Raw genomic sequence first — 24439 nt, 5'->3', positions numbered from 1 at the left:
GAATAAGCACCATCTTTGGGTCCAGTATGTACTTCTATCACAGATTTAAGCAGAGGGCATGCAGTTTCATAATCAGTTGTTTGGACAGTAAAGCAAGTTAAAGTAATCGTGATTTTGGCTGAACTGTCTAACTAAGTGTTGACACAGGCATAAATGCTCACCAGATTAAAGACCAAACTTGATGAGGACATCATAACTGCTGCAACACATTTCCACACACGCCTTCGTCACTGCTAACACCATGTAGATAAACAACCTCTACTACGACGCTTCTGCTGAGAATTTCCATTGCCTAATGGCAGGCACTATCACCCACATGGCTAACCCCTACTTCTCCTTCTGTCTTTCCCTCTGTCTCAAAAATAATCCAGTTACACTTCCTCCTCTCCATCCTCTCCATCCTGCACATATTGATCCTGCCTGCACAACTCACTTTTGATCATGCTAACGTCGTTAGCGCCGTCCCCTATAGCCAGAGTGACGGCCTTCTTGTGTTTCTTGATGAGCTCCACCACCTGGGCTTTCTGCAGGGGGGTGACTCTGCAGCAGATCACTGCTTTGCACGCGCACGCCGTCGACACAAACTCCGTCTCCATGTCTGCTTCAAGTGCATGGGCCTGTCAGAGAACAGTGGAGGGTTGAGAAGTTTAAGGATCATTGGTGAGGGGGCTGAGTTTCAGCTGTGGAAAAACATCTACTTTAAGAAGAAGGGGACATTGAACTCATTATTTCCTGACAGTTTAATGTTTGTGTATGTGTCAGTCTGGGGGAGTGTTATTCATACCAGACTGTGACCGTTGATTACGAGGGCAAACTCTCCAGAGATGTTGTCCATGAGGTTGTTGGAGGGAGGTGGAGGTGGAGGTGAAGGAGGAGGAGGAGGAGGAGGAGGGCACTGCAGCTGTTTCCCTCCTGCTGCTGCTGCTGCTGCTGCTGCTGCTGCTGTACCATCTCCTTGTCCTTCTCTGAACCCGTTGCCCATGAAACCCGCCTCTCCCCATCCCTCCATCCCCTCTTCCTTCTCTCCATCTCTGCTCCGTGACATCTCGATCATCCTGTCCCTCGCCCTCCTGGAGGGGGAAGACAAAAAAACTCGACATCAACAGGGCTTGCCACGGAGACAAGAACCAAAACACAACATGACTACAGAGAGGAGAAAATAGGAGAGATGAGAGAGGGATCGTAGAGAAGTGAAAGAAGAGATGAAAATAGCGGGGTGAGAAAATTGATTAAGAGCAGGTTAATGTCAGAGGTTTCAGGTGACCGTGGTGATGTTTCAGCTCCTGATCTACCTCCGTGTTCATTTGTGCGTCACAAGGAAAACATGTTGATGGGTGCCACAATATGTTGAAGCTGTCTGACCTTTGAATGGTAAACCTGTGTGCTTAGCTTTGTTTAAAATGTTTTAATCATGTTAAGGTCTCATTAGCGTGATGTGCTGGTTGTCATCCTGCCTTCCCCGTAGCACAATGAGCTCGCTGAGGTAAGAACTTTTTGTTGTCATGGCAATAAAGTTTACTCAACTACACTCAACTCAACACTCATCAGTGTTTTGCAATTCACACAAGGTACGGGAACTGGAGTGTGCAATTGTCAGGACATGCAAACGTTGGAGAGCCACGTATGACGGAAATACAGTGTGTGCTCATACACCATGCAGTGCAGATGATTTCACAAGAGCGTCAGTCAAAACGTTGACAGATTTATGAGTCACTGAATTCATCAAGAAAATTGTATTTCTCTCTCTGTGAATTTCACTTGTTTCAGTAAAAAACAAAAAAAAAGCAGGATTTGGCAACTTGACGCTGGTTTTTCTAACTTCTTAATAGAACTTAATGAACTGGCTTAATACAATGTGCATTTAGACACTTGTAAATTGCTTGGTGGTTTCAATGTGTTGATTTAACTACAGGTGGCTACATCAAAGCATCACTAACTCCTCTACAGTAGTGGAAACATTTCCACCACACCTACTCACTCCAATCATGCATACACTGCACAGTTTCTTTCAAACCAACACCTGCCCTTTGTGTTTTTTGTCAGTGTAGATTCCCACGTGTAGCGAAAAAGAAACACCGGAAGGATGGACATGCAGCTGTCCGGGCCTGACCTGAGCTCCTGCCGTACGCTCTGCACGGTGTGTCCACTGATGATGAACACCTCGGTCATGTCGTCCGTCAGCATCTTGCAGGAGTAGCCGATGTTGACAGCCGTCTCTGTGTGGGAGAAAGAAAGAGGGTTATTGGAGTGGAGTAAAGCATCTGAGCTGATACAGAGAACAGGTGACAGACTGAGAGCAACACATAGAAGATCACCGTCATCTTGTTTTTTACGTCAGAATTCCCCGAAATTTCCAGTGTGTGTTTGCGGTAGATTCGTTCACAGAGTCTGGGTTTTTAAGTGCTTTTAGCTTGTTTCACTGTTCATCATCATAGGCTGCCTGCGTGCTTTCCACCGGTCATATGGACCATTGCCTCCTGGTCAGTGTAGCCTGGTTGTAATAAGCTGGTGAACATATTTTCTTTTGTACAAGGATTTTAATATTGCTTTTCTGCTTCTCAGGGGTTGACAGTTTGGAGGTCTACTATAGGCACTGGTGGACTCTGGGGGAGGTGCATGTTGCCCCCATGTTAAAAGAAACATTGCAAAAGTGCCCCTAATGTAGACAAAACATAATAAAGTGCCCTTCCAGTGGACAAAATGTGGTGCACTATGTTCACTATAAAGATATCTTTCTTCTGGTGCCCCTTTGCATTCATGTGGTGCCTTTTTAATCTTTTTAGCCCCTGACTCAAACATCCTGAGTCAGCCACTCACTGTAAACATGACAAGACAAAGGTCAACAATCATACATGTTGACCTTTGTCTTGTCATGTTTACAGGTAGAGGTAAAGTAGAATCTTATTATTTTATCTCTGGCACTGCAAAACTGAATTTGGGCTGAAAGACTTGGAAGAAACATCGAATTGTGATTATTTTGACTGATATTGCAATTGCGATATGCTTCACAATATTGAAGGGAATGTGTCATTATTCTTATTTTCATTGAAATGATGATGGTGCGATTTGTGTGAGGATCTGAAACAAAAAAGATTTTTCTTAGGTGTGTAGAAGACCATTTGTAGGCTGGGACGACTGCAGCAGCACAGTTCTTCAGAAGTCAGAATGGTACTTTGACTTATTAACAAATGTTACGGCTTGTCATTTTTGCAATTTTGATAAGAACGTGGAGGTTTGCCTGGTTTTATGTTGACCATTTGGGTGAATTTCAGTTGTGTTTGGGGCAACTTAGTTCACAGTGCAAACAAGAGTGTCAGAGTACAGGACAGACACAGCCGTAGGATAGTCCGTATGCTGAGTTACCCTTTTGTGTGTCGACACACAATTATGCAAATTATGGGGCTTTTTTTAAAAATAACTGCATGCAAACTCATTTCTGGAAGTGTGTGCCAAAGTGTGTGTGTCTCACCCTGCTTGTCTCCAGTGAGAACCCAGATCTTAATGTTAGCCAGAGAGAGGACAGCGATGGTCTCTGGGACGCCTTCCTGCAGCTTGTCCTCTATAGCTGTGGCACCCAGGAGCTAGACAAACACACAGACAAGTTTCAGTTTATTATACCGGCTGGAAATTTAAATTAGTCTATAATCAACCATCATTTAACAACATCCCGACATGTTAATCAGGAATTTCCCCTCACCACTAAGTCACCACTAACTAAGTTCCCTTTCTTAGAATGCTATTTTAAATCAGTTTGCAGAAGGAACTTGGGTGAGAAACAAATGGCTTAATCTTCCATGCAAATGAAAACGAAAGTCAGACACGCACACACACAGCCACACACACAGAGGCACAATCTCAGACAAACTCACTAACCATCATGTCTTGTTCTATCTCCTCATAAGCGGCCGCCAGTCGGTCATCTCTGCAGTTGGTGGCCTTGTCAGCGCAGCGGTGGCTCTCCGACCACGTCTCCCACTCGTCCTCTGACACGTCCCTGTAGGCTAACGCCAGCGTCCGCAAGCCATCTGCTGCATACTCCTGGAAGCAAGTACACACAGACATGTCAAAACATATACACGCATTCTGACATGAAGAGAAACAACAACGTCCTGTAGGTGTCAAGGTGAAACACATGATCTGATCAGGAAAAACTAGATCCGAGTCAAGGCTTAGGTGTTTTTGAGTTTGGGGACACTAGATGGCAGCAGAACTCTGTCCATGCGTCTAAGTGTTTGTGCGTTTGCTCACATTGAGGTGGTCTGAGGTGATGTTCATCAGTTCCTGGTTACAGGGGTGGAGTCTGTCCAGCAGCACCGTGTCGGCTCCTTTACAGTACAGACGGATCCTGCCCTCTGGGTTACGCACTAGAGAAGATGAACAGAGTGCAATGAAGACAAAATTCTCTCTGGAATCGATCCGACATTAACCAGACTCCTCTCTGTCAACAGCAGCGAGTGGGTCACACAGGCTGTCTGTCTGAATGTCGTTTTGGCACTGATGCGCGAAATCGTGCTCAGTGCCTCGTGGTCCTGCTGCTCTGTTGCTAGACCAAAGTTGTTGCTAAGGAAAGAGTGATTTATGACCTGTGATTTCTGGGCAGTTTTCCAGCACCTGAGAGGACGACCAATCACAGGAACACACAGTGAAATCTCACTGAGGGATAAACTACGACTAAAAGCCTGTCGCCTGTCAGTTTGTACGAGTGTGGATCAAGATTGAACTTCATATTTGTGATTTAAACACAAAAAAGATCAATTTATCAGATGAGTTCAACCTAATGACTCCCTCTGCAACAACAGAAATCAGTTCTAGTTGTGTTAATGGACCTCAAAACATATAACAGCATGAACAGTCCAAGATCACAGATCTGTTTTCACAACAAATGTATGTCCCTGTATACCCAACATTGTGTTTTTTTCTGCAACAAGGTGCTGATCACTGTAACCTAGTAAGTAAGGTTGCCTTATAACAAGATCTTTGCTGTAGCTTCCTTTGGCTGTAGCAACTAGCTGCCATTAGCAGGTAGCCCAGTTAGCTGTCGCTATTGTGTCTTCACATTTTGTTGACAACGTTTGTTGATTTTTTGAATGTTTAAAAACAAAATTCTAGGCATATCTTACAAAATGACCCTTTAAGTACAGAGTCGTTCCTTGCACATGATTAATCTCATAAATGTTTTAATCGAATTATTTAGCAATATTTTATCCTCTCTTTCCTGATCTAAAATAAACACCAGTACATTTCCAGATTTTTCTCCTTTTTTGTTTCTTGTAAACTGAAAAAGATGATGCACACCTATAACAGACATCCTCTTGCGTATGTTGTTGAAGTCCAGTATGGCGAGCAGAGTGTAGGTGACGGGTCGTCCCATCTCTGTCGTGGTTATCGTCCCAGGCGTTCGCGAGCGGAACACAAAGCCAAAGTTTCTGGCTGCTGTCACGAGAGCGCCCTCATCTGGAGACTGAGCCTTATAAACCAGCTCTCCTGGTGCGACAGAGGAAACATGATAATGAATAATGGGCAATAAGTAACAGACTGATGGTGTGTTGGTGTCTGTTTGCTCACCCTCGCTCTTCTCCTCACTCATGACGGTGTGACAGAGGGAGAGCAGGCGGAAAAACTCGTGGGTGTGTGAGTCTCCCACTTTCACTGATTCCAGCAGTGTGTCGTCATAGAAACAGAAGTCCGGGTCCGCCAGCGGGTTGAAGGGAGTGAAGTCCAATCTCTGAAGACAAATGGAGAGTTGGGGACTTCAGTAAACTAGGAGTACATATATACTATATATAATGTGTGCGTACCGATGTGTGTGATTATGTGGTTTAGTTAAAAAAAAAGGCTACTTACCGTTGGCTGAGGGGCCAGCGGGTCTGTTCCCTCACCTGAAAGTAACACAAACAGACGTGTGAGACTCTGTTGTGTATTTTATTTATTTTATGTGTGTACACTCAGTGAGCACTTTGTTATAGGTACACCCCATAACCCGATGTAACCCAGTACAGGTTTTCTATTTTTAAGATGTCTGTAATGTTCAGTTTTTGTTGACAATGTCATAAAGATCTGTCATAAGCTAATATTCTGGTCCCCTCATGTACGTAACAGGGAAGGACAAAAATAGTAGAAACACCTCTCAGTATAATGTAGTCCAGTAATCAACCTCATTAATCAATGTATAATTAAATTCCCATTTTACCAACATATTGGCAGAGCAGTTTTATTGTACTGCAAATGACTCTACACGTGTACCTACTTAAGTGCCTAATAAGAGTGTGTGTGTGTGTGTGTGTGTGTGTGTGTGTGTGTATGTGTGTGTGTGTTGGTATAACTTTCGGGAACAAATGTCAGACTCAAGAACAATTAACTGGTGCAATTGGGGAGCACAGCCGTGTCCCCAATTGGAAAAAAGCTGATTTTCAGATCAACGGTTAAGGTTAGGATTAGGGTAAGCACATTTGTGCGTGCATGCATGTGTGCGTGCACGTACTCACCGTAAGTCTGTCCATTGATGGAGCACTTATTGAAGCTCATGATGTTCTGAGTCAGAGTTCCAGTCTTGTCACTGAAGATGTATTCAACCTAAAGGAAACGAAAAACAAACATATAACATGTGACACTAAATCTAAAACTACAGAAACAAAACAATTACTGTAAAATATTGCAAATCTATAAGTAACTTTCAAGCGATTTTTACTGATATGCTTAAAATGAATTTAGGGTGGGGCATTTTTAACTGCTTATACTGAACACCAATTATAGGCCGAGAGAGTGATCTAATCTTCAGATCAATCTGTGAAGCCTCCTCATCTCTGAATCTCTGAATTAGATTTCTTTTAGTCTGCTGGTGCACTTCTGTTGTGCAGGAAGAGACGAGTGGTCCCATCATTCATAGACAGCAGAACGTGTTGAAAGTTAAGTGGAAATACACTTTTAAAATACTGTATTTAAAGAATAATTAACTGAGAATCAGACGCATAAGAAAAGCTACAGAAACTGGGATAGACGATCAGTAAACATGCATGATGTATTAGTGTGACACACACAGACTGTGTTTTCTGTCTGGAAAGTGTGGGTGCCCACCTGGCCCAGCTCCTCGTTCAGAGTGGTGGTCCTGGCCTCAGCTGCTGTGTTACACTGTGAGCAGAACATCTGCTGGTCCCAGTTAATGAAGTAGCTGTGGCCCAGCCTGATCACCTCCACACTGAGACACAGACAGGTGACAGAGGCACATCCTTACAATAACAGTACAAGTCATCTAGCTTATTGCTGATTTAGGTTCTCTAGCGCTACACCTTGACACCAGAGACAGCAGAAAACAAATTTGCCATCAGTCAGTAGTTTAGTCGGCCTTTGGAGGCACACAGAGCTCGTACTCCCACAGGGGAAAGTTGCTCTGTGCTGACCTTAAATCTCAGTCTAAGATGTGCACATACAAGCACGATTTTTTGACATCGTTGCTTGGCTGGAAGCATATCATGGTCCAATATGCAACTTACGCAAGTGTGATGTGGAAACTCGAAACCTCCAGTGCAGATACACTGAGAAGAGACTTCTCAGTGAAGTAGGAGACATCCACGTCCACGAGATCAGCTTCTGATGAAGTTTATAAATTCATACCTCATATTCTTATATGTCTTAAAACATGTCTGTTTATCTTTCATTTTGTATTAAGAGTATATCTACTGTAGTATGAGGTGGTATTATCTGCATTATTCTGCTGTTTTGTTAAGTGACACGTGTAACTTGTATTCATTGCCTGGATTATAGCTTGTTCTTAAATTATGTATTATAATTAGGACATTAATTCATTATGTTGAGCCTGTCCTGTGTGAGAGCTTTGTGATTAGTTATTCAAATCATTCAAACCTCCATCGTCACTCTGATGATGTTGTTTGTCGTATATGTTTCTTTTTCTACTTGTTCTCAATGTGTTGTTTCCTTTCATAATATGATTGTGTTTGAATATCATGAAAAGATCTATATAATGAACAAATCTATATCAATAAATGTATCATCATCATTATTATTATTATTACATACTGCTCTCCTTCATTTTTTGTACAAGTTTGCATTTATACCACTTTTAGAATACGATGATTAAATATATAGTTGGTGCATCTTCCCTCTCACTGAATGCAGGGTGTGCATGGGATCACATACTGTAATGTGGTGCTTTGGAGACAACAATTTGATATCACTGTGTTGGTGTTGTTCCTGGGACATCATAACCGGAACAACACCAACATATAATTGCAACTGAACAATCATGTTTTTACGTACATGGGAGAAGATATTCTTTGAAACAAGCCAAAAACCAGCCAAACCAGGTTTCTCTAAACCTAACAGCGAGTCACCAGATCGAACTCTTCTATACTTCCAGTAATTAGTCGCGAGTCCTCCTCACCTGACATACAGAGAGATAGGCACCACGGTGTTGAGAATGATGACATAGGACCAGAAGGAGAGGAAGGCTGAGAACAGGAAGTTGTCTACAGGAGGGTCCCAGGGCAGATAGCTCTGAAACAAGGAGCCCACCTCTCTCTCCCACACTGCATTACCCACAGCCAGGATCACACCCATACACACCAGGAAGCCAAAGATCTGACAGAAACACACAGATGAAGAGAAACATAGTAAAGTAAAAGTACAATCAGATATCTGACGCCTGGATCTCTGGTCACTTGAGCCCAAATTAGGATAAGATACATCATTAGAGCAGATATATGAAACTAGATTTTAAGCCACTGAGATCAAGTCCTGAAATAGTTACTGTATGAGGCATGAAAGTGAGAGGTTTGAGGTGTCCTACCCAGAGGACCAGAGTGTTCATCAGACGATCGATGCTCGTACGTTTAAACTTGGTGCGACCGCTGTTCTGCATCAGTTTGGTGTCTGGGCCTGGGACAGAAACAGGGACAGCTGGACCTGTTACACCCACCACACACATGCTTTCACATAGAGGTGGGAGATCTGATGATTGTAGATTGTGATCGATCTTGAATACACTTCACACTTTGGTCTTATTATTACTTACTATTATTTTAACTTTGAACTTTGTTTCATTTTTATCTATCATTCAATCACATTTTTCCCATCTGCCTAGGAGTCTTGAGCTGCTGTAACAAGTGAATTTCCCCAGTAAGGAATCAAAAAGTCTCATCTTTTCTTTTCGTTTCGTTTCGTTTCGTTTCGTTTCGTTTCTTTTCTTTTCTTTTCTTTTCGTTTCGTTTCTTTTCATTTCTTTTCTTTTCTTTTCTTTTCCTGTCCAGTCCTCTCCTCTCCTGTCTTGACTTGTATTGTCTTGTTCTATCCTGACCTGACCTGTCTTATCTTGTCTTGTTTAATCTGATCTTGTTCTATCTTATCTTGTCTTGTCCTACCTGTATTGTCCTGACTTGGCTTGTCTTGTCCTGTTCTGTCTTCAATTGTCTAATAATGTCTGTCCTGTCATGTCCTGACTTGTTTTGTCTTGTCTTGATCTTTCTTGATCTGTCCTTTCTTGACTTGTCTTATAATGTCTTGTCCCATCCTTTCATGTCTTTACTTGTTTTGTCTTATCTTGTCTTGTCCTCTCCTGTCTTGACTTATCTTATCTTGTCTTTCCTGTCCTATCCTGTCATTTCCTGTCTTGTCTGATCTGATCTTATTTCATCGTATCTTACTTCTTTCCAAACTTCACATAAGCTCATCGACTAGCAGATCTGAGCTACATGAACAACACAGCGATGTCCGTGCCCACCGCTTCTTTCACACACAGACGTACACAGACCTGCGAAGATGACCAGGCCATAGCAGGCCTCCGTGTTGCGCAGGACACATCCTCGTAGCAGCATGTTCTGATTGGTCAGGTTGTATTTTTTGTCTCGCCAGTACAGAGTCCCGCAAAAACGATCCAGCTTGTTGTTGGGGGGCTCACACACCACCTCACCTTCACACACAAACACAAACAAATCTAAATCAGATGCCAGATCATGGAAATCCACTTACAGCTTCAGCTTTATTTTTTCAGCTGTACAATATAGCGTTGAGTTAATCATCGCCGTGACATGCTGTTGCTGCACACACACTCCAAGACTGAAACACACACCTTTTGTAAGTCGATATGAGGCAAAGTGTGGGTTGATTTGCTGCAGTAATGCATTTTCCTGAGCAGGTGAGGAGTGTGTGTGTGTGTGTGTGGGCGCGCTGTGCTGACACAGACGTCTTTCGTTCAGTATACTAGTGGGCGGGTGATGATAGGCTGTCGCTCAAAGCTGGCAAGGGAGCGCATAAAGTGTGTATGTGTGTTTTGTGTGTGTTCATGTGGAAGGGTGTGAAGGTGGATAACTCATATTACGATAACGCTCAGACTGAAAAACTGTTGACCTTTAATCGAGAAAGGAGGATGCACCAAACCGGAAACCGAGAGAAGAAGACAAGTTTTTTTAAAATCTCACCGTCGAATGAAGCCAAGTTGTTCTGGTCGCCGAGTTCAGATGTCACTGAGACAGACTGACGCACCTTCATATTGGTCTCTCTGCAAGATAATACAACACACAGAGATTCAGATGTGCTATCCTGTTGCTCCTGCAGATTGTGAGGTACTGTGACTCGATGGTCAGGTGTGGTGTGTTTTCTGACCCGTCCAGCTCGGCTGTCTCGATGTAACAGAGCCCGTGAGGTTCACTGCTGGACAACAGGAGCAGGTCAGCCTGAAAATAGATACAGTAGCTGAGGTTATCATCCACTGCATGGCACTGACGGCACAGAAATAGAATTAAGTAAGACCCAGATGACACAGTGATGATAAAAACGACACAGTATATGCATCTGGACACAGGCTAGTAATCACCGACAATAGCTGACCTCCCCTATTAAGGCACATATCGATCTGAAATCCATTTAGCATTATAGCGTTTGGCGTACAGCACGATATATCTTGATTGACTACTGATCAATGTGTGTGTGGTGTTTGTATATCACTGCACTGGACAAACACTTACTGCCACAAACTGGTTGTTTTCCAGTTTAATGATATCACCCACTCGAACGTTCATCCACTTTTCGTTTTGTAGCCTGAAACAGAGAGAAAACAGGAAAGAGAGATGAGAGTGAGAGAAGCTTGTAAAGATAAACTGATAAAACTTGAATACTTAATTTTATAATAAGACTTAGATATGGAAGCGAGAGATGGCATGCGCTTGGTTGCAAACGACAAGACAGGAGACTCACGAGCCACGGATGAGGACCTGAGACTGACGGTTGTTCACCTGGTTGTCGCTCTTGTGACGAAACTGCAGTAGACAAAGATCACCGTGAGCTTTGAAGGAAACGAGTCAAGCTCATCATATTTTAAAAAGCTGCTTGTTAGTGAGCTACGTTTAAGGTCTGCTCAGAATCATTGTGAGTCCTTGCACTGTCCTTCACTGTAATGCTATCCTGCCTATAAGCGAGATTACGTAGCAAAATTGAGTTTGTGTTGCGTGAAAAAACCTGCTCACATAGTCGTCTGTGGCATCCTTTACTGCAGTGATGCTCAGCACCAGAGCTAAAGGCACGATGGTGGTGAACCAGGAGAGGGAGGAGATCTGAGGTATTAACTAGACAGAGACAGAGAGAAGGGATTAGTTTGATTAAGGGGACAAAGGCATTGTGAGAGTCAGAGATAGCTCCATCTGATCCTCACCACACAGCAGGCCGCTGAGCTCCTTAAGAACCTGAGTGCACCTGACTGCTAATCTATTCTGACATCGAAAACAGTACATTTAATGTTTAACCTCATCTAAATATAAGCTTATTCTTAATTTAAAGCCGGTAAAACGTTTCAAACAAGTTGGGACAGGAGCAACAAAAGACTGAGAAACTTGTGAAGCTTAAAAAACACCTGCTTGGAACATCCTACAGGTTCATTGGTAACAGGTGAGAGTACTGTGATTTGGTAAGGCTCAGTTTCACAAGCAAGGGTGGGGCGAGGTTCACCACTTGGTGAAACACATGATTGTATAAAGGATATTACTACATGAGTTTAGGAACACTTTGCTAAGCTTTGCTTGGAATCGGGTTCATAAGATGGCTCCAAGTGTGCAGTGAATTCACAGTTCAAAAACATATTTATTTGTGTGCTTCTTATTTTGTAAGCTTATGTTCATAAAGAGGTTAATGACTTCATCAAAGTATGAGAAACAAAGTACCTTGACTATAATGTACTTCTGGGAGAATATCACAAAACAAGACTAGAGTCAGCAGCCATGCTCGTGGCTCTGTGAGGCTGTCCTTAACATCTGCATGCTAACAGGCTCACAGTGACAATGCTGATGTTGATGGTGCTAACATTCGCTAATTATCACTTCACACAAAGTACAACTGAGGCTGATGGGAACGTTTTGCGCTAAAACAAATCGGACAAATTGAAATTTTGACCTGCGTTGGGAGCTAAAGGAAAAGTCTCAAATTCACCACGTCAGTTGGATTCATCCTCCAGGGCTCATCAATGTCTGTACACAATTTCAATGTAATCCACGCAGCCACGCTTCTAACATCAGAAAAACTGAAGTCACAATGTTGAAAAGGTTGAGCATTGTAACTGTGAAATTCAAACTGTGAAAAACGTACGACTCATAACCTGTGAAAGGTGCTCATGTGAAATTGCTTCATCACTTTCTGACACATCTTGGTCCTTTACAATTGTGAACCAGTAAGCTCACCAGCCTTTGACACTCCTGCTGCACCCACACACAAAGACACAAATGCATAGACTCTCTATGTGCCTGCTTTCATCCCTCTTTTCTATCCCTCCTTCACCTCCTCTCCTCACCTGCAGTATGAGCAGGAACAGGAAGTAGGTGTTGGCGACTTCCTGGAACTGCTCAAACAAGTTGATGGGCAGGAAGGTGATGATGTTGTACTTGGATGTCATGATGCAGTTACTCTGGATGAGGAGGAGGCAAAAAAAACATACTTTCACAATATTTCCGTTGATTGGTTTACAGATTAAACACCCTCTGACCTTTAATGACAGAGTGCATATTTTGGAACATGTAGAGGAGGAAACGGTCTTACCGCATACTGAAACTTTTCGTTGTACTCTCTGTCATTGGCTCTGACCCTCCTCTCCTCCTCTGCAGACACAAAATGAGTCATAAATGGATGGTATCACAACAAAGATGAACAGAAAGCACTTGAACGGCTTCATCTTTGTTCTTCCAAGTGCATAAAAAGTGTGACTTCTAAAGAAAGGCAATATCAATACTTCCCTCCTGGACAGAGAAACAAAGTAAAGGAGACAACAGTCCGATATGTTTGTGCATACATTTATAAATCGATGAGGCTGGAGCGTCTGCTGGGGCTTGTCTGAGCAGACACAATCATTCTGTCTCACATCCACACACATCAGAACTAATACCTCACTACCTCTGGTCTTTAAGTAGCTGCTGCCTGCCTCCTAATGACTGGTGGTCCAATCTGGGCCAGATATGCTCCACAGCTGTGAGTTTGCACATCTGTATGACTCAACAGGAGCACTGAGACCCATTACAGGTAATCACAGATGAAGCATTACATCCATTGCACTCATGTACAGGATTAAATCTACAGAGAATAAAACTAAAAGTGTGAAATCTCTTCCTCTCTCTCCTCCTGACCCCGCTCTTTATCCTCTTGCTCTTTTTAGCTTTCTGTTTATGCTGATGTAAAGTAGTTTGGGACTTCCCCCTCCTCCTCCTCCTCCTCCACCCGGCCTGTCTCCTCTAATATTGATGAGGCTGCTTTTTAAATGAAATGACTGGTCTGCTTTGCACGGGGCTGTACACAGTTCACATGCGCACACACGCACAGCTATAAAATTCAGGGCCAAAGCATATGTTCTGCAGAGGCCTCTCTGCACTGAACATTGTGGCTCTGAGACCACAAAGTCCCTAACACACTTTTGACTGATGGCTGAGAGGCAGAGAGGCGCCACAGGAAGGGACATCATCACACAATAGAGGCCATAAACATTAGCATCACATGCACTGACATAAACAAAGACCTGTGGTTTCCTGTGTTGTGCAGCAGTGTGAAGCCCTGTCTCACCTCGTACAGCTCAAAGCTAACCGTACATCTGTGTCTCTGCTGTGTTCAGCCTCACCAAACAAACAAAGGCCACTTAAAGAGATCCCATTAGAGGTCCCTTTGTTGTCGGGTTATAAGACAGATTTGATGCGGCAGGTGAGCTCCAGTTGACTACAGACCAGCTGGGCTGCTGCCACAGCAGATTTAGTCAAGTTAGAAAATACAAAGCATTCTCTATCTCCTCATTTGTTTCTATCAGATGCTAACAACTAAGGTAGACTTGCAACATGTGGAACAGAACGAGTGGACAACGTCTTCTATCACAGTATACATGCTGTATTCAATAACATATTACATTTTCTTTCCACGCTGAAGGGTGTGCCATGTAAGACTATACAGTCTGATTGATTTGTAAAGGTCAACAGATTTTTGATAAAGTCAGGCTACATGGTATCAAGTGTGAAATACTCCACATCTTTCCAAAGATTACTGGCAAACGTGTGACACACTCTCACACTCACTCATTTAAGCAATCCACAACAAGAGCACACTCAGACCTGCTAACAGTATGTGATATGTTTCATGGTCATGTAACTGTATGTTCAGTGTAAACTGTCCACAAAGTTGTATGGTATGGTATGGTATGGTATGGTATGGTATGGTATCATATCGTATCGTTTCTGTTGCTTTTTGAAGCCGCAAGTGCTGTTTTTAATTCTTCTTCAGACATAAGCTGGACACCCACAAAATCAGAAGGGGGAGAGAATTTCAATAACTGAAATCAAAACTGAATTTGTGACACCCTTATCATACATTGTAAAATTTCTCTTGAGAATATGTTGATTGATTAAATAACCAGGCAGAAGGTCGGTTTTAACTTATCAAACACGTAAAATACACACTCACAAATCAAGAAATTTCATCACATAGATCAAAAAATAAATAAAAATTTAAAAATAAATCCGCCTTGGTCATTCAGTGGAAATATTAACCACAAATACACCTCATAATATTGAAGGGGTTTCTTCCACCATATAAATATGACAAATTAAACTCAGATCATCTCACTATACGCACCATACTGACCCTGTGTAACAGTAAAACTCTTAAATATGTATAACTAAAAATAAAGAATAGGCCACACTTTCTGTTTCATTTCTAGAAATGTTCCTGTCTATTAGAAGTGTACAGACTGTGACTGACTTGTAGGATTCAGAAAAATATGTTATAGTTAGTTAGTGAGAGTGTAGGGCATCACTCAGCTCTTATCTTCTGTGTATATAAAGTTAATTTAAATGAGGGCTGTTTGAGTGTTTATAAAACTGCACAATGTAAGAATCCAGCTCTGTGCTGGTGGTATTTGATATGTCTCCTCTTCTAAACTCTGGTTAGAATAACAATATCAGATTTGTCTGGTCATGTAGGAGCATATCCTCCAACATCTATTCTGTTGAAACTCTTCCAATCCTTTCCCCTCCTCTTTCCTTTCCCCTCTGGCACTCCTCCCGTCTACCTGAAGGTCGTTATGTTGCTTTCTGGGGCAAGTGTTCAGCAGAGAGATCTGTCTCACAGCCACTGCCAAGGCGGCATTAACCCACCACGAAGGGGCCGAGATTCAGGTGCCAGGTAAGCACAGAGACACCGAGGCTTCACGGCATCTGATGCCAGGACCAGGCTGACCACCCCAACCTGAATGCACAAGTATCTTTTAGCAAACTGCCCATTAAGTGTTTAATGTCTCTGACAGCTTCAAGGGCATTAGAAGCCCTGACGCAGACTAGATGCTACACAGCAAGTCTGTAAATCTATAAAGCTCCATTACTGAGAAGCCTACTCTGCTGCGAGCATAAGGTTTCCATAAACAACTGATACACGAAGGAGCACATAAATATTGATATGGGCTAAAATACTTAATATCGTGCTATCTTACACAGAAAGACTAAGAAAGTGCTTTTCTCTCCTCCCCCCCAGTCTCTTTAACACTCCCATGTCTGGACATGTGAGTGCACGTGCCACAGCTCAGAGTCTCCATGAGCGACACACACTCTCACAACACAGTGATCACACACTGAAGTCACAGCGACGATGACAACACACAGCACAGTCAGTCTGTCGTCCTTGCCGTGACTAAAGCAAAGTCAGGATCAGACTCTGTGCAGGAGTGATCATCACTCACTGGGGCTGATTCAATTAGAAGAAAATGGGATAGTGGAATCATCTGCAGTCATGCACACACACACACACACACACACACACACACACACACACACACACACACACACAGAGTGATCTAATTTGTTGGAAAGCGATGCGAGTGACACAGTGACAGACTGGAGGTCAAATGAAGGTGCACATGCAGCGTGATTTGTGATAGTTAAGCTAAGGAATAAGGATACAGACGAGGCAGTGCAGTTACAGCGGTGGCTGGCGCCTGGAAGATTGATCAGCGTCTCAGGCGGCAGAGACAAGGACATCATCAGACTTGTTTACACAGAAATCTAATTCAGATGAGCTCAGTTCTGTTTTCACATGTAAACACCGACTCACAATCAGCACTAAACATCAAGAAAACAGCAAAACTGAGGCAGCTTGTCTCCTACTACTGGGACAGGAAAAACTAAACAAAGGTGACACCGAACCAAAACACACTGAAGAAATACAATCATTGTCATTATTTCCCTGTTATTTAATCTGTTTCTAAGTTGATGTCAGATGCTGGCGCCTCATAAACTGAATGACAAAGCTCAGTGGCAGCACACACAAAGTGGTACAGTAGGCTACTAAAAAGCCAATTATGTCTGTAATGCGGACATGTGATATGATGAGGTGCACACTGAACACACATACACCAACACACAGATAAGTGTTCAGTGTGGGCTGTGTGATGAAGAACAGGGATGAAACTTGGACTCAGCTGGGATGAAGATGAGAAATGTTTATTTGAAAACAGTGACGGAGTTTATAACCAAGTGCCTCTCCATGGTGATGATGGTGATGATGATGATGATGCTGATGATGAAGATGTCAGCAAACACTCTTCACACAAACTCGTACCTGTCCGCTTCTTTTTCGACTTGGCTCCATTCAGCCCTTTCTGTTTCCTTCTCTGCAGAGGGAGAAGGACTGGGAACCATTTCTCCGGGAGGTCTTTGAGGACCGTCATCTTGTCCTCTCTGACAGTCTCCGTCTATGTGATCTTCGCTGTTTCACTGGCAGACGACCGCCGCATCTCCGCACGGACGCGGGGATGAGGCTGAGAGCTCCGGTCCCAACTTCGGTGAAGTTGGATTGACCGCGCACCGTCCCGTCCCTGCCCCTCTGTCGCTGCCTCCCCCAAACACACACACACACGTGCACGCACTCACACACACTCGGTGCGTCCCTCGCGCTATTTTCTCTCCCTCCTCCTGCAGCAAAAACACTGAGGTCATTTTTCTTCTAATTAGGTCAGTCAGCGACCTCACGGTTAATCTGCTAACAACAACAATAATATTTAATTGTAATTAATAAGCTTATTAAATATGTAGATTGTGGACTAAACTAATTTGTCCTCATTTAGGTTGTTTTCATGAAGTTTTTGTGTGTGTTTGATCAATAACCCGACGCAAACCCCGCAGTCAGAGTCTCATCACAACATCAACACTGTCCGCTGGAGGCATGACGTAATCACACAGGCGGTGGAAGTTTAATGCACGTTGCCATGGCAACCGCCTCTGCAGGGATGCCACAGCTGAGCGAGCCGCTGGATGAGGGGAAACTAGGCGCCATTTTGGATCTGTAAAGAGACGAGCTGACCCAATCAGAGCAGCGGAGCTCCCGAGCCAAACTGTCTCGTGCAGCGGTCCCGGTTTCCTGCGATAAGGTGCACCGCAGTGGGCGGGGCCAGGCAGGTGCCCGAGCACGTGCTGCGGGCGAGCCTCGTGCCGATACATTAAAGAATGCCGACCTCACGTTTATACAGAGACACGCGCGCACACTCATATAGGTACTACATGAAGCATATCATTATCGCTCACACACACACACACACACACACACACACACACTGAAGGAGCTGCAGGTGGTGTTTCTGGCTTGCATTTCCACCACCACAGGTAGGCTGCACATATTCATTTTGACACATACATTTAAGAGTCACAGCTATAATAAAGGTATAATTATAGCCGGGTTAGAGTAATGAACCTGAAGTACATGAATCTATTTTTTTTAGCCAGATACGATCTGAAGCAAAGGTGAGAGAGTATATTTAATCATGAATAGGATTCTTCTACAAAAATGCATACTCAGGGGCAAAAAACAACAAAAACACTGCAATTACACACATGCCATGTATCAGCCCAACAGGGCTTCCAAGTCTTATTGATGACAGCAAAGCATACAACAGACCAACTTTAAGATTAACTTTATTTGCCTGCCAACATGTGATTTACGGATTCCTTTAATGTCCTTCAATGCATCCTTGATGGGATGGCTCTTCCCTCCAGCCCTGTCTGCGCACCTTGAATAAAGTACTATCACCGCCCCAGCACGGTCCCCCTGCACTGGGCAAAAATATTTTTTTCTTTTCAAAACTGAGGTAAAAGCAGCTACAGCTGAATAGAAGGCTGCTCTTTTCAGTCTTTCCAGCCATCACCAGTGATGACGCTGTCTGTCTGCACACCTACCAATGTACTTATATTAGCCTTTATAATAAGTACAGTAGAGTAAGTCATTTATTATAAAAGTCTACAACATGATGTCTTCCTATCAGCTCTTAATGCATCCCTGAATACCTCAGCACTTCAGACGATCATATGAGGATCTATCCTCCATACTTCCCTTGTGCATTTACACCTGTATATGCTTATGTGTTTAAGTGTAATCTGACTACAATCCAGTCGTGAAGAACATTTGCTAATGCCAGCAGATGAAAGTCAAGACTCTGAAGGGCTGTGTGAGCTTCATCTTCAAAGAGATACTCCACCTCGGTATGCTTAGTGTCAGGTACTGACCTGGAGGAGGCCTCTTTCTAAACATCTCCACTCTGCCAGCGTCCTGCTGCTATGGCCCATGGGATTGTCTGGAGAGGGAAAACAGAAAAAGGGAGCATGAAAATATGAACAGAAGTGTCCACAGGATAAAACTTTATTTGATCATGACGCCTAGTTACTCTACAGTTCTGGGGTTAATCTATCATGTATGAACTATACTGCTGACGGGAGTCTTTGTTAACAGTGACAAACAGGCAGATCTGTGACCTTCTCCTCTGGGAAATGTCTGTGTTAATTAACATGCCTGCATTAACATGCCTCTTTGGTGATCTAATCACAACGGGACAAACTTTATAAGGTTTCTCCTAACACAACAACTCACAAAATTAAGTGATTTTATAATAGAGTCTGGGGAACTTCTCTCCCTCATTTCCTCGCTGTTGTTGACTGCAGTTGATGTAGCTGTTGATGTCAGTGTTCGGGTTTAACAGCAGGTTTTGCTCTGTTGCAAAACAACCTCAAGTTGATGTATTGTTGTTAATAACTATTAGATATCAGCAGTGTTGTAAAAAGTACCCAAAAGTCACACTTGAGTAAAAGTAAAGACATTGTGTTAAAATATTACTTTGGTAAAAGTGAAAGTCACCCACAGGAGTAGTACTTCAGTAAAAGTCTTTGAGTATTTGATATTTGATGTACATAAGTATCAAGAATGATTTTCTGTAATTAAATCTACTTGAGGATCCAAACTATGAGCAAAAGTTAAATGTATATGTTTTTTTTTGCTTTGTTGAATTCCTGTTTTATTTTGTAGTTTTATCCTCTTGTGTCTTGTTGTTACTTTATCTCCTGTCTCCTCAGTTTACTGATTATTTGTCCGATACAATGGTTAGCATTTTTCTGATTATCGAAATCAGTGTTTTTTAAAATCTGATTGCCACTAAAATAAACAAATTTAACAATGTGCTGCTTTGGCTTTAAAGCAGTTTGTAATCTGCAAAGTAACTAGTAACTAAAGCTATAAAATAAATGCAGAGGAATAAAAAGTACAATATTTGCCTCCAAATGTAGTGGAGTGGAAGTAGGAAGAAGAAGAACATGGTAGTAAAGTACAAGTACCTCAAAATTGGAGTTTTAGTACAGTACTTGAGTAAATGTACTTGGTTACGTTCCATTGTTGGATATCAGTTAACCTGGCCATTCAAAGGAATACAAAAAAAACATGAAGTAGCATACCACTGACAATGACGTCATTATATAGACTGACCCTCAACTGTTACTGACCTCCAGCGTCCCTGAGGTGAAGGACGACGAGGACAGAAGTGTCTTTTTGTGAAGAGAGGAACCGAGGAGTGAGAACCATATTCATACGATGCACTCGATTTACTTTACTTTACATTTATTTGCCTCACAGAGAGAGAGTAAAAATCAATCAGGCATTGCAGCCGCTACACATCAGGACACACACACCAGACCATCTCTGGTCTGTTAGAGCCGTAATGAGGAAATGACATTCAGCAGAGAGCTGCATCTGTCTCCATGGCACACAGTATCAGGGGACCGGTGGCTCGGGACAGATCCCCTGTCAGTCTCCTCCTACAGTGGATGAGAGTCAGTAATGGAGCGGTGCTTTTCCTCTCTACACGTGTCTCCTCTCTTTCCATTTGTGCTGAGCTGTTAACATTACACACCTCACTGCTTTCACTCGCTGTGTTTTATCTTGGCTAAGTAACGGTGCAGAAGAGGGGTGAAAGATGAGGGATGAGGCTGCAGAGGCGAAGCGTAATACATCTTTGTCGTGCACACTAGAAGGCACAAACAGTATGGCAGGCAGCGAGCTTCCAATCAATACTCCTGAGAAAGAGCAGCTCTGCCTCTCTCCACGTGAGCTGGGCAGATCAGTTTTCAGCTACAGTTTCCAGCATCGTCTCTCGCCCTGTCATACACTCTTCCCTTTCATTGCATGGTCTCTGCTCACTTTCTACACAATCTAATAGAGATGGTGGTCTGAGAGCTGTTTGCCATTTTCTCTCACCTCTCTCCTCTCATCAGTCTTTCACCTGTCACCTCCCTCCTTCCCTCCATCTATCTCGGTCCATCTGTGGCCGGCGTCTTGTATAACCCTACAGACCTGCAGTGCCCTTGTGGAATTAAGCTGGCAGCCGAGGAAGCGAGAAACACCAGGGACATGCTGAATATCTGAGCACCTTATTTGGCGTCTGGGCAGAATAGCTTTCATGTCTCTCGCTGGAGTCTGGCTGAAGTTGTAGAGGATCTGGAGCGGCAGAAATCCTTTATGAAATGTGCGGCTTTAAACTGACCAAACTCAATGCCTCACATCTTAAACATGGCAAAAAGCAAGCGTACATGAACTGTTTAATAAGCCGGTTTGCCTGCAATACTCCCTGGTGACTTGTAACTTTATTTTATAGTACTGTTGGTTTGTAATTTCTTTGATCTGAAGGCAACAATCATAGGTAGAAAGGCTATATAACCCTCTTGGTGTGATGTACCTGATGTTTCATTTTGCTTTGTTTCTTCGTTTTGTTTCGCCACATATAGAGCAGGTAATAAAGTGGATTCAGGGTGAGCTCAAGGGGTTTTAAAGCATCCCATGTGACAGGCTAGGCTACTGCAACTGTCAATTATTTTCGAAGTCGATAAATCTGCCTGTGAATTGATTAGTCGTTCACTCTATAAAATGCCGCCCACAACCCAAAGACATTCGGTTTACTGCCATAAGGGAGTAAAGAAACCATCAAATATTAACGTTTAAGAAGCTGGAATCTCATAATTTTAACTTCTTTTTTGTTAAAAAGTCACTCAAACTGATTAACCAATTGTCAGAATAGTTGGCGATTAATTCAATAGTTGACAACTAATCCATTAAACAATGAATCGTTGCAGCTCTACTAGTTTTCCTGATATCTGCATGACATCCTGTTAACATAAACCCCAAGATCAGATACTGTAACATGAAGAAGCCAAGCAAATCTTGATATTGTGTTATAATACACACATGATAATATGATGTGAATAATCCAGCAGAGATGTTAGGTCTTTTCTCAATGAGTTCATCTAGTTGCCTTTTACTATTAAATGAGTGTGATTGTTCTTTTTGTCTCTGGTTACAGACTCTCTCTCCATCCCCCTAAAGTAACAAAGTTACAGATGATTTTAATTACCCGCACTTATTTTTAAAATTTCTATAGATATCATTATTGGGAGTTTGTTTGTTCACGATAATCGTGTCGTTAATATCTGATATTGTGACACTGTTAAACACTTGGCCTGCGCTGAGGGCAGGTTGTGTTGTTAATTAAGTTACAGGGTTTATAATCTCATGTGATTCTGTCACACAGATACTAATATAGCCACGTTTCTTGTGGTGTCTGCATCCTGCTACAATGAACTAGTGTACTGTAGGTCTTTAGAGTTACTTTCATAAGGAAGCAGAGAACAAGAGTAGACTACAACAACTCTAACAGAGTTATATCACCATGTTATTGACCTGCTAAGAAGGCAGGTTGTATATTGAGAAAGATCCTCATTGACTCATTTTTTTATGCCTAGACAAACTAAATAAACAAACTCTCTTTGTTTTCATGATTGAATAAACTGAATAAACAAACTGACCTTAAAGGACAAACACAGTTTCATACTGTTTACTTTGTTTATAGTTGGCGGACCCTGCCACCTTTCTAGCTCCAAGCAGCTTGTTTATTCAGTTATGGTTTGTATTATTACTCATTCATATCGTAAATACTAAAATTCTGAGTTTTAATCTCTTATCCAAAACTACATTGTGCCCCTTTAAGGCGGAATCAATTGATAGGTCTTTAATAAACAGTACATTTATAGTTAAATAAAGTTCAGCTAATGGTTATTTCACTGTTAACAAACATAGAAATGCTTTATAGGACGTTTATTATGCAGTTTATTGTTAAGTTGTAACAGATGTTTAAAATACTTAACAAATGGTTAATAAATACTGTGTAGTTCGTCTTTAAACTTTATTTGGATTTGGATTATAACGTTGCAACTGATATAAAAGTGAAATAACTATGAATGTATCAATTAAAATGACCAGCTTATAGATATGTGTGGAAGTATAATCAACACAAGGTTATCATCATTATGATAATTTCCAGTGTCTTCCATGCTCAACACAATATCTGCCTTCAGGTAACAGTGAGCAGTTGTTGTTGTTGTTACTAAATACTGGTGTTTTTGTGGTAACTGAATGTCCTCCTATCATTGTAGGTCATTCACTTTCATAAGGAAATAAACTGGAAACAACAGAAGACAAGAATAACTCTAACAAAGTCAAACCAGCCTGCTCAAATTGAATTACACACCATGAGCTCTGTCAGACATCCATTAGAGGAAATGCACTGGTGTCTGGAGTAGCTGCACAGTGTCGTGACTAACTTTCACTTTGACTTTGGAAAAATGTTTTGACTAACGCCAGACTACAAGAACTTCTGAAACTAAGAGCCGCGTCTACTGTCTGAGCTGAGCACACAGAAGCTGAACACTGTGGAAACATCTACACTCTCAGCTGGTAAAGTCAGACTGCAGCGCAAACTGGCCACACATAAAGGGGGGCGGCCAAACAACAACAGCCACAACAGCAAGCCTACCTTTTTTAAAAAGTCTTGTTAGATATATATCCGCCTATGTTCCTCCTGGAGACATCCTCGCTGCAACTCTCGCCGAGGTCATGATGAGGTTCCGGGCTTGAATGGGACGGACCGGCCCTTGATGAGGTGGGAGGGTGAAGCAGGAGCCCGGGATGAGCTGGAGGCACCGTGTCGAGGTGAGGGAGGGTTCGGCTTCGGCCAGGGGAGAGGAGAGGAGAGAGGAGGGAGGAAGAGGAGGAGGAGCTGGGGCAGCACCTCCTTCACCTTCTCCACCTCCATCTGTACCTTCTGCACTCAGGACCTTAAAGGGGCGCTATGTAGTTTTGGAGAAGAAATTCAAACTCACAGTTTTGATATTTACAATATTAATGAGGTAATAACACAAACTCGAAAATAAGGTCCAGAACACAGTTTGAAGCCAGAAAGGTGGCAGGGTCCGCCAAATATAAATGAAGAAAACAGTATGAAACTGTGTTGTCCTTTAAGGTCAGTTTGTTTATTCAGTCATGAAAACAAAGAGTTTGTAAAAAAAAAAAAAAAATCAATGAAGATCTTTCTCATCTGATTAAAATATATTTTTCAAAACTACATAGTGCACCTTTAAAGCACGTGATTATCTGACATCTGACATCAGTGTTGATGTTTGGAAGAACAACTTTTTAATTAAAATTAATTTATAATATTGTACTTTTTAATTTGAACACTTCATCTTTATTATCGACACATTCAATCTTCTGCCGCTTTAACACCCTGAACACACTCCACTGATCATTAACCATGTGCCTCTTCTTCTTCTGTGTCATA

At 42.4% G+C, this 24439-nt stretch overlaps 1 protein-coding gene across 2 annotated transcripts in view; it reads right to left on the bottom strand.

Annotated features, from left to right (window-relative positions):
- Positions 1–23757, bottom strand: part of atp8b2 (ATPase phospholipid transporting 8B2) — a 30005-nt gene extending 6248 nt beyond the window's left edge. Inside the window, exons 1-23 of one of the 2 annotated variants that reach the window (XM_084357116.1) lie at positions 23636–23757; positions 19014–19081; positions 13033–13091; positions 12788–12901; positions 11475–11573; positions 11206–11267; positions 10977–11049; positions 10615–10685; positions 10431–10510; positions 9764–9922; positions 8804–8892; positions 8399–8595; positions 7075–7195; positions 6486–6573; positions 5845–5879; positions 5566–5725; positions 5296–5484; positions 4249–4364; positions 3874–4038; positions 3470–3581; positions 2111–2216; positions 785–1070; positions 434–617 (exon numbers count right to left, since the gene is read on the bottom strand). In XM_084357116.1, coding sequence (XP_084213242.1) covers positions 434–617; positions 785–1070; positions 2111–2216; positions 3470–3581; positions 3874–4038; positions 4249–4364; positions 5296–5484; positions 5566–5725; positions 5845–5879; positions 6486–6573; positions 7075–7195; positions 8399–8595; positions 8804–8892; positions 9764–9922; positions 10431–10510; positions 10615–10685; positions 10977–11049; positions 11206–11267; positions 11475–11573; positions 12788–12901; positions 13033–13091; positions 19014–19038 — 2590 coding nt within the window. In that variant the 5' untranslated portion in view covers positions 19039–19081; positions 23636–23757. Of the gene's footprint in view, positions 1–433; positions 618–784; positions 1071–2110; positions 2217–3469; positions 3582–3873; positions 4039–4248; positions 4365–5295; positions 5485–5565; positions 5726–5844; positions 5880–6485; positions 6574–7074; positions 7196–8398; positions 8596–8803; positions 8893–9763; positions 9923–10430; positions 10511–10614; positions 10686–10976; positions 11050–11205; positions 11268–11474; positions 11574–12787; positions 12902–13032; positions 13092–17076; positions 17290–19013; positions 19082–23635 lie in introns of those variants that run through there. The other variant, XM_084357115.1, reaches the window with a different exon arrangement.
- Positions 23758–24439: the final 682 nt, after the last annotated feature.

Source organism: Pagrus pagrus, assembly GCF_965226575.1.
Source record: "Pagrus pagrus genome assembly, chromosome: 7".
In the NCBI taxonomy this organism is placed as follows: Eukaryota; Metazoa; Chordata; class Actinopteri; order Spariformes; family Sparidae; genus Pagrus; species Pagrus pagrus.
The sequence above is the reverse complement of the archived record's forward strand: the minus strand, read 5'-3'. Positions and strand labels throughout refer to the sequence as shown.